Here is a 17,036-nt window from a genome sequence, read left to right as displayed (position 1 = left end):
GAGCAAACCAAGGTCAAGTTGTTGTGACAACACCATTCATATAGTGCTGTCAAATAAGTCTATGAAGCAGTCTATGAAATCAACACATAATGCAACCCAATTTTAAACATGCATGTTGCCTACAACAGTGGTTCCCAAAAAATAACATTTGTCTTCCCAGAACTTTTCAGCTCGAGACCAAAAAGAGAAATTAGACATTTGCGCCATGTTGTGAGCTTATAGATTGGACCCGTGCCCCAAATTTGGAGACATGAATCATAGATGTGATGTATAATGTCATATATTACAGTATATGGCATCTATGGGGATTCTCAACATTCTCAACATTATGGGCTGGGGGGATATTGCAAGTGGACCCCAAATAATGCTATTTTCACTAGTTTGGGACCTGGGGAGACGTCTAAACTTCTCTTTTGGATCTCGAGCTAAACGGAATGGGAACCAGTGGGGTAGCCAATTTAATTAACCAATAACGTCACATGCTGGCCACATGAAGTCTGCGATCCACATTGGAGCCATCCCATTCAGTTGTGGATGCTAGGATTAACTTGATTCACATTTTTATTCTTCTATAGGTATTATCCTGCAGAGACATGTGCATTTTGATCAAAGCATTTGGCACACACTGCAACTAAAGGGTTTTTTCCCCTTTGTGAATTCTCATATGTCTATTCATAATTCGTTTTAAACTGAAGTACTTGCCACAAACTAAACACAAAAAGGGTTTTTCCCCAGTATGAGTCCTTGAGTGCTTTGTTAGGTTTCCCTTTAGATTGAAGCTTTTGCCACACACTGTGCAACTAAAAGGTTTTTCTCCAGTATGAATCACCATGTGTGTCTTCAGATGTGTATCCCGAGGAAAACCTTTGCCACAAATGGTACAACAAAATGTTAAGATTAGGGCCTTTTTCGCTGTATGAACCCTCATGTGTGTCTTCAGATGATCCTTACGATTGAAGGCCCTGCTACAAACCATACAATTAAAGAGTTTTTCCTCTGTATGGGTACATGTGTGTTTTTTCAAAGTAGCCATTTGACGATAGCCTTGGCCACAAACTGTACACGTAAATGGTTTTTCCCCCGTATGAATCATTGTGTGCTTCTTCAAATTTCCATTTAGATTAAACCTTTTGCCACAAATTGTACAAACAAAGGGCTTTTCCCCAGTATGAATCCTCATGTGTATCTTAAGATATTCCTTACGAGTAAATTTTTTGGCACAAACTGTACAATTAAAGGTGTTTTGCCCTCTGTGAGTCATCATGTGTTTTTTTAGGGTAACCAGTTGACCACAACCTTTGCCACAAACTGCACATGTAAACTGCTTTACCTGTGTATGAATAATTGTGTGCTTCTTCAGATTTACCTTAAGATGAAACCTTTTGCCACAGAAAGTACAAGCAAAGGGCCTTTCCCCTGTATGAATCCTCATATGTGCCTTCAGATTTTCCTTAAGAGAAAAGCTTTTGGTACAAACTGTACAATAAAAGGGTTTTTCCCCAGTATGTGTCCTAATGTGTTGTTTTAGATTACTCATTTGACGATAACTTTTATCACATACTGTACAAGTAAAAGGCTTCAGCTCTGTATGAATAATTGTGTGCTTCGTCAGATTACCCTTTAGATTAAAACATTTGCCACAAATTGTACATGTGAAGGGCCTTTCCCCTGTATGAATTCTCATGTGTGATTTTAGATGTTCCTTACGACTAAAGCTTTTGGTACAAATGGTACAATGAAATGGTTTCACCCCAGTATGGCTTGTCATGTGTTTTTTTAGATTACTCATTTGACAAAAGCTTTTGCCACAAATTGTACAACAATATGGAAAGGTTAATTGCTTTCCCCCTGTATGAATCTGCATGTGTACATTCAGATGATGCTTATGGTTGAAGCTTCTGCTACAAACTATACAATTAAAGGGTTTTCCCCCTATATGGGTACTTGTGTGTTTCTTTAAAGTGGCCATTTGACGATAGCCTTTGCCACAAACTGTACACGTAAATGGTTTTGCTCCTGTATGAATCAATGTATGTTTCTTCAGATTTCCCTTTAGATTAAAACATTTGCCACAAACTGCACACGCAAAGGGCCGTTCCCCTGTATGAATCCTCATTTGTGTGTTTAGATGGTCCTTGCGTTTAAAGCTTTTGCTACAAATTATACAACCAAAGTGTTTATTCACTGTGTGAGTCATCATGGGGAGAGTTTGTTTAGATGAGTTCAGGTCCTGGGATGGCTTGTTATCTAAAGACAATGTTTGTCCTTCCGCATGTTGTGTCTTCTCCTCCCAGTCATCACTGTCTTCAGTGTCAGATTCAGAATGGTGTGAAGAGAGGAGCTTGTCAATACTAGTTTGTTGTGATGCTACCCAGTTCTTTACAACAGCTTGAGTTGTCATGTGTTCAGTTGAGGTGCTGGCTAGAGGATCTGTCTCTCTGTTATCTTCACTTTTCACTGTTAGTAATTTTAATGATGAGTCATCAGCCTCCTCTAGCCTTTGAAGTAGCTCCACCTGTTCATCTTTAATCTGTGGAGGCTCTGGTTCCTCCTGGACCAGACAGGCGCTCCACTCCTGCTGCTCAGGGGAAACCTCTTCACACACAGGGATGAGCAGGATGTCTAGGCAAAATGAGAGAAAAGCCAATCAGTGGTTGAACTTTACATTTGCCATGCAGTGAGTTGCGAAGTAACCAAGTACAAATGCTTTGTTAATGTACTGAAGTCGATTTTCAGGTATGTACCGTCATGGGTGTGGGAAAATGTGGGCCAGACAATCAGATGTCACTGTCTGCAACCAGATCACCTATTCTTATTTGTTTGAAAATGCCAAATAATGGCCGAATGAACATAAACTCACAACATAACAATCACCATAAACATGAAGAGGACAAGTTGAGCGTGATAAGGAGGATTATGATGCACAGAGGAGGGTGGAGTCATCTGAATCTGATGATTAACCCATTCTGACCGGGCACCCATTTTGGTGTCGGCATCATGTTATGCTTTAGCTATTTAAAAATAGCAGATCTACAAGCTCATATCGCGCCACCGAGTGGCGCGATACGAGCTTGTAGGTCTGCTATTTTTGAAAAATCGAAGAGCGACTGACATTTCTAGAATCTGATCTCAGGTCAGAATGGGTTCATCAGGACCAGTGTGTGTCCGGCGGAAACCTCGTATGAATCTGATCTCAGGTCAGAATGGGTTAAGAAATCAGTTACACAGAATGCTCTGATTCAGATTGATGTTTTGTGTTGACAAACCCCAAATAGATTACTATCCTATTCAAAAGTTACGTTTTCAGTCTACTGAATGGTGGCCATCTTGAATTTCAGGGCCAAAACGAGGTCTTATGATTAAAATAGTGTCAGATTTGGAATCCTCATGGTTGAGAAAGTGTCTTCATACACGATTCTAGATCATCTGGATCATTTTTAGAGATGGGGCCAGGCGACATTTTGAATTTGGCCCAGCACTCAAAAAACACAGGCACCTCACATATTAGGAGGGCAGTATGAATCACCAGAAAAAAGGACGGGTGTTTTCGATTACTCTAACATGGTTAAAATAGAGTCGGGTGTAAACCTCATATATCCAAAACTGTTACTTTTCTGAATTAAAATTCAAAAGCAGCAAAAAAAAGCAGATCTACATCCTCAAAAGATGTCGCTTCAGGCCGTGTTTCAAGCTTACGGATCTGCTACTTTCGATGCTTTTGTGTGACGCTGTAGTATGATCAAGTAGGGTTGTTATGGACCTTCGTCTAGGGTGAAGGGACATGACACAATTTGAGAGGAGACAGGGTGAAAAAGAACTTCAATTTATTGGTGGTCGTTCTTTTTGTTCAAAAGCAGAGATAATGTTACATTTTTGGTTCACAACTTCCCACATTTTTAGCTTCAGAGTGCAGGTGCTATTCTAACAAAACGAATCTAACTAGAAATCAAAAGTTTACCCCTACCTAAAGGCCCTAACAGAATGTTAAACAAAATTACAATTCTAAATCCCTAACTACCCTAACTAACCAAAATTACAATAAGTTAACAAAAGAAAGACCTGGCACCCCTACATGGTGGAGGTAGGAACCGGGCTTCTTATTTAACAAGGATAAATAATAGTTTACAGACTCACAGGCAACTTAAAGATTACTTCAAACAAAACTGGGCTAAACAAAGCAAATCATAACTTACGGCATAACGAACCAGAAACAAAACAAACAAAATAATAAGGCAGGCACAAGAGAGGACAAGAGGGATCGATTCTCTGCTGCTGAATGCTGTCGTCCCCTCCAGAGCAAAAGTTCAACTGAGCCTTTATACAGAGACAGGAAGAGTGCCCAGCCAACAGGAAACTGGTGTTGTCAGGGAGAACCAATAAGGAACAGAAGGGGCAGGTCCAATCAGGGACCAGTCACTCAGAGCCATGTCTGTCAATTCACTTGAGTACTGTAGTAAAAGAAAGACAACTTGTCGTCACATGCCATAAAACATAATAACAAATACCAAACTTATAATTATTATCCTAATTTAATAGCCACCATAAATAATAATTATACTTAAACAAATAACAAATAATCAAAAGGACCGTGGTCCGTAACAAGGGTGTTTAATGGAAAAAAACCAAAGTTAGAATAAATGTCTTAAATGTTTCTGCCCCGACAGCAATGATATCTAAAATGACAGATGTGTTCCCGGATTGAAAGGTATAACAGGTGAGATCTTGTTACCACTTGCAATGCATGTTCACCTTTATATCAGCATTGTTGTTGACAGTTGTTATCTCTGAGCACAGGCAAAAAAATCCAAATAAACTGCTTGGTTTTGGCAATACATTAGTTTGCATGTTCTGCCCATATCCCCTAGGGTAGGTAGAATGTTCTGCCCATATCCCCTAGGGTAGGTAGAATGTTCTGCCCATATCCCCCTAGGGTAGGTAGAATGTTCTGCCCATATCCCCTAGGATAGGTAGAATGTTCTGCCCATATCGCCCTAGGGTAGGTAGAATGTTCTGCCCATATCCCCTAGGGTAGGTAGAATGTTCTGCCCATATCCCCCTAGGGTAGGTAGAATGTTCTGCCCATATCCCCTAGGATAGGTAGAATGTTCTGCCCATATCGCCCTAGGGTAGGTAGAATGTTCTGCCCATATCGCCCTAGGGTAGGTAGAATGTTCTGCCCATATCGCCCTAGGGTAGGTAGAATGTTCTGCCCATATCGCCCTAGGGTAGGTAGAATGTTCTGCCCATATCGCCCTAGGGTAGGTAGAATGTTCTGCCCATATCCCCTAGGGTAGGTAGAATGTTCTGCCCATATCCCCTAGGATAGGTAGAATGTTCTGCCCATATCGCCCTAGGGTAGGTAGAATGTTCTGCCCATATCGCCCTAGGGTAGGTAGAATGTTCTGCCCATATCGCCCTAGGGTAGGTAGAATGTTCTGCCCATATCGCCCTAGGGTAGGTAGAATGTTCCGCCCATATCGCCCTAGGGTAGGTAGAATGTTCTGCCCATATCCCCTAGGGTAGGTAGAATGTTCTGCCCATATCCCCTAGGATAGGTAGAATGTTCTGCCCATATCGCCCTAGGGTAGGTAGAATGTTCCGCCCATATCGCCCTAGGGTAGGTAGAATGTTCTGCCCATATCCCCTAGGGTAGGTAGAATGTTCTGCCCATATCCCCTAGGGTAGGTAGAATGTTCTGCCCATATCCCCTAGGGTAGGTAGAATGTTCTGCCCATATCGCCCTAGGGTAGGTAGAATGTTCTGCCCATATCCCCTAGGGTAGGTAGAATGTTCTGCCCATATCCCCTAGGGTAGGTAGAATGTTCTGCCCATATCGCCCTAGGGTAGGTAGAATGTTCTGCCCATATCGCCCTAGGGTAGGTAGAATGTTCTGCCCATATCCCCTAGGGTAGGTAGAATGTTCTGCCCATATCCCCTAGGGTAGGTAGAATGTTCTGCCCATATCCCCTAGGGTAGGTAGCCTCACAAAAAACATGCTGTAATCCTGGTCTCTATATTGCCTCCTCCTGGTCCACCTGAAATAACATATACGCAATCATATTGGCTGGGTTTCCCAAACGCATTTAATGTAAGACTTGTAGTGCCGCACAGAAGCCTGTGAACATAGACATTCCGTGCATAGATGTGCCACGCAATGGTAGGGCTGAGGTATGCCTGGTATGGTAGGCCTCAGGTCTACCATTCTGAAATGTAACATTTGGACTGCTGACAGTAAGCTCTCTTTACTCTTAAAAAGAATATATATATATATATATATATATATATATATACACATATATATATATATATATATACACAGTCACACACACACACACACACACACACACACACACACACACACACACACACACACACACACACACATACACACACACACATATACACGTATACATATAGATAATTATATTTATGTATATATATATATATATATATATTTTTTTTTTAAGAGTAAAGAGAGCCTACTGTCAGCTGTCCAGCAGTCCAAATATTATTATATTAAATTTCAGAATGGTAGACCTGAGGCCTACCATTGCGTGGCACATCTATGCACGGAATGTCTATGTTCACAGGCTTCTGTGTGCGGCCTAGAGGGCATCTGAGCATCTGGGCACTACAAGTCTTACACTAAATGCGTTCCTATTTTCTTTCTTACATTTCATACTTATACATAGCTCCTGGGCCTGGACGTCACAAGGAAACCGAGAACTCATACCAAGTTTATGAAATATCCCAAACCATTAGGATTTTATGGAAGATGCTTCAGCACATAATAATGTTAAAATGTGAACAGAATTGACTTAGAGCCTGCCATCGCGCAAACTCCAGCTTTTCACCAGAGGAGAAAACCTTTTATTTATTTATTTCAAAATGAGTTAATAGCACAGGCAGACTCTTCACATACTAGAACATGTCTGAAATAAGTGTCAGAGCTGAAATTGACATGTAAATATGAAAAGAAATATGAAAAGCTAGGTGTAACGTTAGAGTCCACAGAAGTGAACCTTAGTTTCAAGCCTGTTTTCTCAACTCGCTGTTTTCTGCAAGACATTACTCTACAAGTGATATCTCCAAAACTGGTGGGTCAAACTGAACAAGCAATACGTCAATTTGAAGCTATGATTCACTGCTTTCATATGACATGAACAAAAATCCAATGGCAGTCCCTCAAGCAAATTTAGTCACAAATGATAACCGAAAATAGCAATGCGCTTCGCAAGATGCTTCCATAGCAGACATGCTGCCTTCTGTACATTTATAGATATTGTATTGTTCCAAAAACGTCTTCAATGTGTACACTTCCAAAACATGTGTTTTTCTAGGTGGCATCGTGGACATGTAGTCATGTGTTGGGGCTAAATTGGAAGAATTCTGTGGCGTGTACAGTATGCACACAATGGAGAATAAAAAATTGTATAAGTATCTTTTGTGACCTCTGTAGAAGATCTTATTCTTTCAATGTATATTCATACTGTATGTCAAACATCATTTTCCCATTTCTGTTTATGCTGTTATGATTTATTCCAATATTCATAGCAGTTTATACTTTTGAAATTAATACTTTTTGTGATTTTGCATTCCATAACACATATATATATATATATATATATATATATATATTTATTTATTTTTTCATTTGGGGTTTCTTTCATTCTTTCTTTCCCAAGTCTGTATATATACGTACGTCAACGCTAGGTGGCGTCATATCCCAAGTCGGTATATATACGTACCCCAACGTGGACTCTATATAATGGTTGATGCGTTTAACATTTGTCTGGTTCCCAGGGCAACGCCCCACCGTTCCAACTATGTGATTGCATATATATTTTCAGTAGAGAGCAGTGGAAGGGAAGATTTTCAAACAGTCATAACTCTTCTTATAAAATCGCTGTCCATGGTGGATTTTCTGCCATCCACATTTCGTATTTAATTTGTGCCTTTTCACAGCGATGCTGGCGCCATGTTAAAGCTTCTGACGAGAGGTAAGGAGCTTGTGTGTGTTCCAATGCTGCGGTGCTGTCTGTAGCGAGTGTGTGTGTGTGTGTGGGGGGGGGGGGGGGGGGGGGGGGGGGCAAACACCGTCTATTTAAAGTGAATGTATGCGCTGACCCCTGGAACTGGTGTTTATGCTAACAGCTAGTAGCAATAAATGAGTTAATGGTAGGAAAATTCTTATTTGTGCTGGTTTTCACCCAGCTCCTTATTTTCAAAAATATTAAAAAGTGTGCTGCTCGCCTTCTCCGGGTAATTGATACAGGTTTTTCATAAAAGTGAAATCAGCAAATATTACATACGACTTCTGACTGCATTGCTGAGATCCTTAGATTGGCCAAAATGGCAGGGAAGATCATGGGTACGGTATCTCCCTAGTGACTTTTAAGAGGATTGCCTTGGGGGCTCTCTCAAGCCATTGCTCCTGCTTTGACATGTAGCAATAAGCCGTGATCTTAGTTTTATATTAGCTTAATAGTTTGTAGCACTGCCACATAATATTCATTAAGGATTTATTTTAAAGTGTCATTTAAAAGAGCATGGCTTAAAATATTCATTGAACACTATATCCATCCTTATGTGTAATGTCCTATTTTCTTTGAGAGGTATCTGTTTTGTGTTTGTTTATGTTTTGGAGGGTCAATGTCGGGAGGAGTTTGATTGATTGACAGGCCGTGACGCTTCCGCGATTTAAACACACGGAAGTGGCCGGCTCTAGAGACTTGTGGAGACAGAGACACGAACGAGCAGGGAGTCCACGTGAGACCTGATCGTGTTTGCAGAATTGCAGTGTAATCTGTCTGTATGCTATTCGGTGGAATATAGCCAAGGCCACCAACTCACCGTTGACAGGAGTAACCCCGGCCGGGAACCGTCATCTGCTCCGGTGAGAGTTTCGTTTGTCTGATTGTTTGTGTCCAGCGAGGAATACTGCTTGTCCGTTTGGAGGACCGTGGATTTACCGTTGGATTTGTTTACGTTCGGGGATCACCACGTTTGGATTAACTTTATTATTTCGGGTTGGAGCGTCAGGGAGACGCGTGGATGTTTCACGGAACGATACGAACAATAACAATAGAGCGAGCGTGCGTGCGTGCGTGAGAGGCCCGGTGCGTGCGGTTCGGACATAATTATAGGGACAATATTTAACCTGTCATGTTTTCTATGTAACTGATTGTCAATGAGTTTATTTTGCATATAGATAAACTATTTATCTCAGACGTATTTCTGTGTTGGACTCAGTGGTTTACAACTTTACATTGCATGCTACATGGTTGAAGCGTATCAATTTTATCTTTAAAGGAGGATCATTACTACCTCGTGATTTTAGTAACTGTGATAGAAATATCTGACCGTTACAAGTTTCAAGACGTATTGTTCTTATTAGTCTTTTTTTTGTCTGTATTTGGTTAGCTATTTAGACTCTCTCTGAGCCTCCCTGGTAGTAGGTTTTTGGTATTACGGATGTCATATGTTTGTCTTTGTCATGTCCTGTATTTGTCGTTACTGGCAGAGCTGTGTAACATTTATTTGCCTCTTCTCTTGGACAGTGCGCACTCGTAAAAGAGACTATGGTCTCAATGTGATTTTACTGGTTAAATAAAATATGTCTACACCTCCCATCACCCCCCAGGTCATCTTTGAGCAGGCCACCATAGTACATGTAATGTATTTATTGTATTGTATTGTATTGTATTGTATTGTATACAATTTTATTTTGTACACATTTTACATTTTTAAATATGCAAATAAGGAAAATATGCAAAATAATCAAAAGATATGAAAAAGCTACTACTGTGGAAGGGTTATCATGTATTAATTTACTTGTATTGATCCTATAAACAATTTAATATACGTCTAGTTTTTCCCACCAATTTTGGAGCTCTGGCTCATGGACTAAGAACCTAAAAGAAGAAAGGGAACCTTGATTGCCTCCCAAAATCAACAGATTTGCAAGTCATCATCGCATCAGCAATGCGAGGTGTGTAGATAACATGTACATTTGTTAGTTTTGTCAAGGAAGCATGGAGTATAAATTAAGCTTAATATTTCGACAAATGTAATTATTTGATTGGAATGTGCACAGAAACATCTATGACATAATCATCACTGTTGGTGACAGCTATATGGGTCACGTGGTGTTGTGTGCTACTAGCCTACGTCACTCATAGAAAGTCAGCTGTTCGCAAAGCGGCATTTTCATGAATGGAAGGAGAGAGGGGGTGAACGGGGAAGGTCCAACTTTGTTGACCGCAAAACGCTTTTTACTATGATGTGATTCACTGTGGTAAACGTCTAACTTTAATAAACATAACAAAAGCAGTACCCTGGCCTGGAGCAGTGATTCTCATGCATACAACGACTGAAGCAGCGAGTCTGACAGCTAAAACATTTCCCCACTTTAGCCTCTCTGCGTCATACGGTATAGACGCCATACAATCACTGTCCATACAGTTTTATGCCTGGCCACCGTGACAGCTGTCAATCTAAACGACAACTGACTTCTAATTTTGAGGGCTTTTTCTTTTGTAGCGCACAATTGAGTGCCACTGTAAGGACTTCATCCTAGGGAAAGCGCACTGTATTTGTAACGTTAATGAACTGTCTCGCGATGCATCATTACATCCCTAAGAGGCGACCCATCAGTGCAGTGTGATTGCTTATAGTCTTGTTGGATTAGTACTAATGAAGTAGTCATATTTTTACCTGAGAGAGCATCATCACACCTGGTCTTCCTGTGTAGTATTGTCGACACATCAGCCTCTTCCTGTTCCTCTTTAATCTGTGGAGTGTGTGGTTCCTCCTGGACCAGACTGGATTCACTGGAACTCCTCTCATCATGTTCAGGGGAAACGTCTTTACACAGACACAGGAGGAGGAGAGAAGAGGTAGCATCAGCACTAAAACATGATAAGCTTTTGTTCTGTTTTTTTTGTTTCGTTTTGTTTTTACCAGCTGCTGTGTAAGCAAAGCTGGTCTATTTTCTCTATGCTTGGCTTTCACGCCCACTCAACCTATCTTTCTCATTGGCTGTTGTATTGACTACCTATCGTCCTGATTGGCTGCCTCGTCTCTAGGCAAGCAGACACTTTTTGCCTCTAAACGACCTCTCAGCCAATGGGATAGCATTGCAGCCAGTAACAACACACTAGTGTGTGTGTGTGTGTGTGTGTGTGTGTGTGTGTGTGTGTGTAGCTGGTAAAATATAACTGTCATTTTGGGCTTAATTGTTTCTTTGTCACGATCACCAGTGTTTTAATAGTGTTTTAAGCAGTGTGCAACGTAATAAATAAAAACATACAAGTATATAAAATAAAATAAAATCTAAACAGGCAAGCATTCAAAGGAGACAAAGTGAGCTAAACAGTATGATGTTGGATAGGTAGTAGCATATGGAGTGGCACGTGCAAAGCTGCAATGAGCAACATTGAGAGGTCCAACACTGACACCTAGAGGTATTATTCAGTCAGTGTCAGCGGAGGGTAAACAGGTTACAGCTCTTGGAAGGAAACGGTTTTTCAGCCTGTTTGTTTGCTTTTTATTGTCCTGTACTTTCTTCCAGAGGGGAGGGGAAATAATTATATACACAGGAGGGTTACATGGTACCAATAACTATGTACAGTATTTTATTTTGTAAAATAAACAGGCACACTCACATTCCATTTAAGTGGCAGAGATCAGATCAGAAACAGAAAGTGCACTGAACGCTTTTCTAGCAACAAAACCAATGTCATGCATGAAGTGGCAGCACACATGATTGGACCGCTTGAACACACTTGAACCCCAGCATCCATATTCTGATGTGGATTATTAGCCAATCATAGCAGAATTACAAGTGCACAATGGATTACGTTGTGACATGTAGATTGGCTATTATTTGGCTAGATTTGTTGTGTAGATAGAAGAAAGCGGACCAAGTACATAGTCAGACCCAACATAGGTTAGTTTACTAAGTTTAGAGTGGATAAAATCTATCAGAGCAGCATTAATAATGTGATCTGTAATAGGAGAAGCAGGGTAAAAGTCACCCAAACATCACACTGAAACGAGAGGTGTCCAAACACAGTGCTTGCCTTACTGCAGCCAAATGTTGTCACTGCTGTTGTATCCTATTCCTACCGACTCAGCTGATAGAGAGGAGGCCCCACTGGGAGGACGTAGAGCCCTCGTCCAACTGCTCCCTCCCAGCACTCCATGCTGACAGGTGTCTCCCCAGAACACAGGTATACTATACGTGCAGTGAAAAATGTAACTCTCCCCGCACAGTTTCCCTCCCCCGAACACGGGCCAATTGTGTTCGTATATAGACACTCGATAACGCCGGATGCACCACGAAAACATTTGTACACTCTCAGAGTTAAATTAAAGTTGATTTTAAAATATAAATCGGTGTCTCAGAGATACTTTTTTTTAAATGGGAGTCCGTAGACTAATGCATGTCCAACCGGGGGGGTCCTTGAAAAGAACGGGTTGAGAATCACTGCTACACTGCCGTACAAATCTCTTCTCTAATGGGGGTCCTTGGCATATATCTTCAAATGGGGGTCCGCAGGCTAATTAGTCTAATTTGGGGGTCCTTGAAATGAAAAAGTTGGGGAACCACTGAATGAAAGCAAGAAATGACACCCCAAAACAAATAAAGTATGGTAAGAGCTGATTATAGGCCTTCGCCTGACATGCAGATACACAGTATAATATGGCAATCCACCAGATCAGAAACATCGATAACGGTAAAGCACTGACAAATAATCTAAACTACTACTGCACACATTAAACAAGTGGAATTGTAAATGATGACACAAAGAAATGAGCAGACAAAATTGGAAATGGAACACTATGAAAATTAAGCTTTCTGAAATGTTGTCACCCATTGTACCTGAAAATGTATTTTCTGTTTATTAAAGAGGTAGAGAGACAGGGAACCCCCGTTATTTAACAAACACTCAACACTATAGCAATGATTACTAATACTATCAGAATATAGTGATTTAACCTTTTAACAAAAATACATTTTGTTTTAACAAAAAAATATCACTTACCCTACCATTAACAAGCAAACCAAGTAACTGCCGTTTAAAAAAAAATATTTTTTCAATTCACCAATTTGAATCCTCACATATTTGAATCGTCTACACGGTGACTGTGACAGTGTCCCGACTCCCGGGAGGTTGCTCAGTAGAACACTTGCCTTTTGACCACAAGGTCATGGGTTCGATCCCAGGCACCTCAGCGTATGAGTAGCACCACTTGGGCGAGGCAATTCATGTGGTGCTGGTAAGTACTGTGAGCTGATCGTAGGTGTTGCGCTCCACCTCAGAAATCCAGCTCCCAGGGGTCTAGCGCATTGAAGTGGGGTTGACTCCTGTGTTTTCGGCTGATAGAGCCAATAAGCCTCTGCTTATAGTTATTTGAATTGTCACATATTTATATCACACGGTGCATAATTACATACCTGGCCTGGGGCCCAAGCTTTTCTTGGCATAGAGGGGCTCAAACTAGCTCTGGAAAAGGACACCGGCTCCCTATTGGTTCACCAACCTCTGTGCCCACCTCCCATAACCTCTCCATTAGAACACAGCGGAGAACACCACATTTTTTTACAAAATGCCTGCGATCCACGAGGCTATTATTAAATACCTAGAAGCAACCCCGTTGTGTTGTGTTAGTACTAAGTGTTTTTATTTTGTTTGTTTTTTACCTGAGGGAATGTCACAGCTGGTCTTCCTCAGCAGTAATGTCAATGTTGACAAATCAGCCTCTTCCTGTTCCTGTTTAATCTGTGGAGGTTGTGGTTCCTCCTGGACCAGACTACTACTCTCCTCATGTACAGTGGAAACCTCTTTACACACAGACAGGAGGAAGAGGAGAGAAGAGGTAGCATCAGCAGCACTACAACTCAAAGTGCTTTGCTCAGTTCATGACATTTTTTCCTCCAGTTGAAACCAATGGGAACCGGTGCAGAAGTGCACAATTCTACAAACTGTTTTTATTGATTGATTGAATAGTTTATTAGACAGAATGTATAAACAGTAACAGAGTACAGTCAGACAGTACAGTACAGTACAGTACAGTACAGTACAGTACAGTACAGTACAGTACAGTACAGACACTGTCCAAAAGGGATAGCACCCTTGTGCTTAGCCCTAGAACGGCTCTTGTTACATACAGTAATAGTATGTACAGTATTTCACATACAAGAGCCATAGTACACCCTCCTTGATTTGTGGTAGAACTTTAACATGTGCGGCATAAATGTGATAAATGCTCCGTTTGTACTCACTCATTAAATAATTCCAAAGACGTGGTGTGAAAAATGGTCCTCTAGTTTTATATCCATGTGAAAGTTCTGGCACAAAACGTGTATTTAGTCAATTATCTCCACTTTTTCAAGAGATGCACACGGACATCTTTCTCTCCGGGCGAGGGGGGCCGGAACAATCGATGAACTGATTTTACAAATACGTCCTGTTTACCGCAGACGTCATCACCAATTGACCAGGGAAACACAAAAGTTTGCAGTCACACAATTGGCAGGTGCTTTGCGATAGGTGCTGGGTAATTAATCACACCACCTGCCAATTGTGTGACCGCCTCGCCCGGAGAGAAAGATGTCCGTGTGCATCTCTTGAAAAAGTGGAGATAATTGACTAAATACACGTTTTGTGCCAGAACTTTCACATGGATATAAAACTAGAGGACCATATTTCACTCCACGTCTTTGGAATTATTTAATGGGTGAGTACAAACTGAGCATTTATCACATTTAGGCCGCCAATTTGGAACCCGACCAGAAAGTAAGTGGGACCGTTCTATGCCTCTGATACATGAAAATTTACGAAGTATAATTAAATGATCACAGGCATTCTAGGTCTACCTTGTGCTATCCCTGTTTGCCACATGAACAATAACAACACAAATCAATATCATCACAGGTAAAAAATAGAATCACAGTAAAGAATAGGGGGGAAAAGGGGAGGGGGGGTGATAATTTCCCTTGGGCCTACTGAAAGGTGGATTTTCAGGCCTGTTTTAAAAGAGTGGGTCAGGGCATTCCACGCTTGGGTGGCAGTGTTGTAGAAGGATAATTTAATTTGTTTTGAAAGTGGGTGGTACCAGATCGTTGTTCGTGCTCGTTCTAGTTTTGCAGCTGTGGGTGTCTCTCACTTTTGGAGGTAGTTAGTCAGTTATGCGGGCATTGAGGGCAAGGATGCATTTACAATTTTGAAAGTCAATCCCATTTTCAGTTGCTTAACTCTGTCTTCTACCCAGAGTTAGTTTAGACTAGCAAAATGGGTTGGCAAGAGGTGGGTCATGGGCCCCAGGCCGAGACATAGTCGAATTAGTTTGTTTTGGGAAGTCTGGAACTTAAGTAGCCGCAATTTGTAACACTAGATTTTTTTTTTAATAATGGGATGAATCTAGAGTTGCATTACCATCCAGTGACTGGCTGCCCATTCATCCAAATTGCATTTGCGATTCTAAGTCTTAACAAGTAACATTGAGATGCTGGAGAACCAAGAGGTGGAAGAATAGTCAAAGGAGGACTAAATTAGAGCACCCTTAAGTGTCTTCAGAGCAATTTTGTTGACAAAAGAGGACATTCTGCCCAGGAATCTTGCAACACAATTAATCAATCAATCAATGAACCAACCTGCTCTGTGTAATTTGATGTGTGGCTGTAGGATCACGTCCAGCTGTTTGTTTTGTCTCTCCAGCAGAGTTTCTAGAATCTCCATCTCTCTCTGGAAGAGGTTGAACATGAAGTCTGCAACTGCACCGAGTCGCTCCAACACAAACACTCTGACATTAAGCTGCACACAACAAACATCAACACCACTCTGTTTTTCCAAAACACACAGTATCTCCTCTCCCACCGACGTCAGGTGTTCATTTATCGACAGCCGTACAGACTCTATTTGACACATTTTACCTCCTTTATGAGACATTTTACGTCCTTTGTGAGACATTTTGCACGCTCTTGACTTTTTTACACTATTGTAACAACACGCACTTACTTCCGGGTCAACATGCTTCAAGCATGACAATGAATTTTCCTCGACTGGCGCTGTTGCCTTTCGCCGCCTGTTGGAGGAGGTGTGTAACTGTCACGGAATATAAATGTTTTAGCAAATTATGCCAAACTGCATTAGCCTGGCTAATAACCCAGACTCAAGGCTGATTCGGTCTGGCTTATTAGCCAGGCTAAAACTGCATGACAGTTGAATATGAAGGACCCCAATGGAAACAAACCATAGCTGGCCAAAGTAACCCCCTTGTACAAAAAAGGGAGTAAATTAGAACCCGGCAACTACCGCCCTATTTCTATTCTAAGCTCCATCTCGAAAGTGATGGAAAAAATAGTCTATGAACAGGTTGAAAAGTATCTTGCCACTAATAAATTGCTGTACGAGTTCCAATCTGGTTTCAGAACATCCCACTCCACTGACACATGCCTCCTCTATTTGAGCGACCACATCAAACACGAGGTGGACGCTGGAAAATACTGCGGCATGGTCATGCTGGACCTCCAAAAGGCTTTTGACACCGTGAACCACTCCATACTGGTTAACAAGCTTAAAGCTATTGGTTTTGATAGCACATCAGTGAGCTGGATGCAATCCTACCTGGAGGGGAGAGAACAGATGGTGGAGGTGAACGGAACACTGTCCCCTCCCCTCCCAGTGAGCTGTGGCGTCCCACAAGGAAGCATACTAGGGCCTTTACTGTTCCTAATATATGTTAACGACATGACTTCAGCTTGTGACTGCAACTTGTTCCTGTTCGCAGATGACTCAGCACTGCTGGTCTCGGACAGGAACAAACTGCAGGTTGAAAAGACCCTCAGCTCTGAACTCGGTAGAATCTGCACCTGGCTCGCTGATAACAAACTATCCTTACACCTGGGAAAAACTGAATCCATCCTCTTCGGATCAAATAGTAATCTCAGCAAGGCAGATGGCTTCTTGGTTAGAGTGGGTGACAATATTATCACACGAAAAGATCAAATTACCTACCTAGGTTCCATC

At 41.4% G+C, this 17,036-nt stretch overlaps 1 protein-coding gene across 2 annotated transcripts; it reads right to left on the bottom strand.

The window, feature by feature from the left end:
• Window positions 1-235: 235 nt before the first annotated feature.
• On the bottom strand, window positions 236-15,974 carry LOC310870198 (uncharacterized protein). Of its 2 annotated transcripts, XM_083781287.1 has the most exons (4): window positions 15,662-15,974; window positions 13,709-13,849; window positions 10,717-10,866; window positions 236-2,622 (listed from the first exon to the last, which is right to left on the bottom strand). In XM_083781287.1, exons 1-4 carry the CDS (start codon window positions 15,954-15,956, stop codon window positions 632-634), a joined length of 2,577 nt encoding a protein of 858 aa, XP_083637413.1. In that variant the 5' UTR covers window positions 15,957-15,974; the 3' UTR covers window positions 236-631. The 2 variants fall into 2 exon arrangements, with proteins under 2 accessions (XP_083637413.1, XP_083637414.1); XM_083781288.1 differs by lacking the exon at window positions 13,709-13,849.
• Between the last annotated feature and the right edge of the window lie 1,062 nt (window positions 15,975-17,036).

Source organism: Protomyctophum parallelum (assembly GCF_964188405.1).
Source record: "Protomyctophum parallelum genome assembly, chromosome: 14".
NCBI lineage: Eukaryota > Metazoa > Chordata > Actinopteri > Myctophiformes > Myctophidae > Protomyctophum > Protomyctophum parallelum.
Note: the sequence above shows the minus strand (reverse complement) of the source record. Positions and strands in the feature narration are given on the sequence as shown.

Coding starts and splice junctions, on each gene's coding strand:
- LOC310870198 (XM_083781287.1), bottom strand. CDS start 15,956: ATGTCTCATAAAGGAGGTAAAATGTGTCAAATAGAGTCTGTACGGCTG. Junction 13,850..15,661: donor CATCAAATTACACAGAGCAG/GTTGGTTCATTG, acceptor CTGTGTGTAAAG/AGGTTTCCACTGTACATGAG. Junction 10,867..13,708: donor CAGCTGTGACATTCCCTCAG/GTAAAAAACAAA, acceptor GTCTGTGTAAAG/ACGTTTCCCCTGAACATGAT.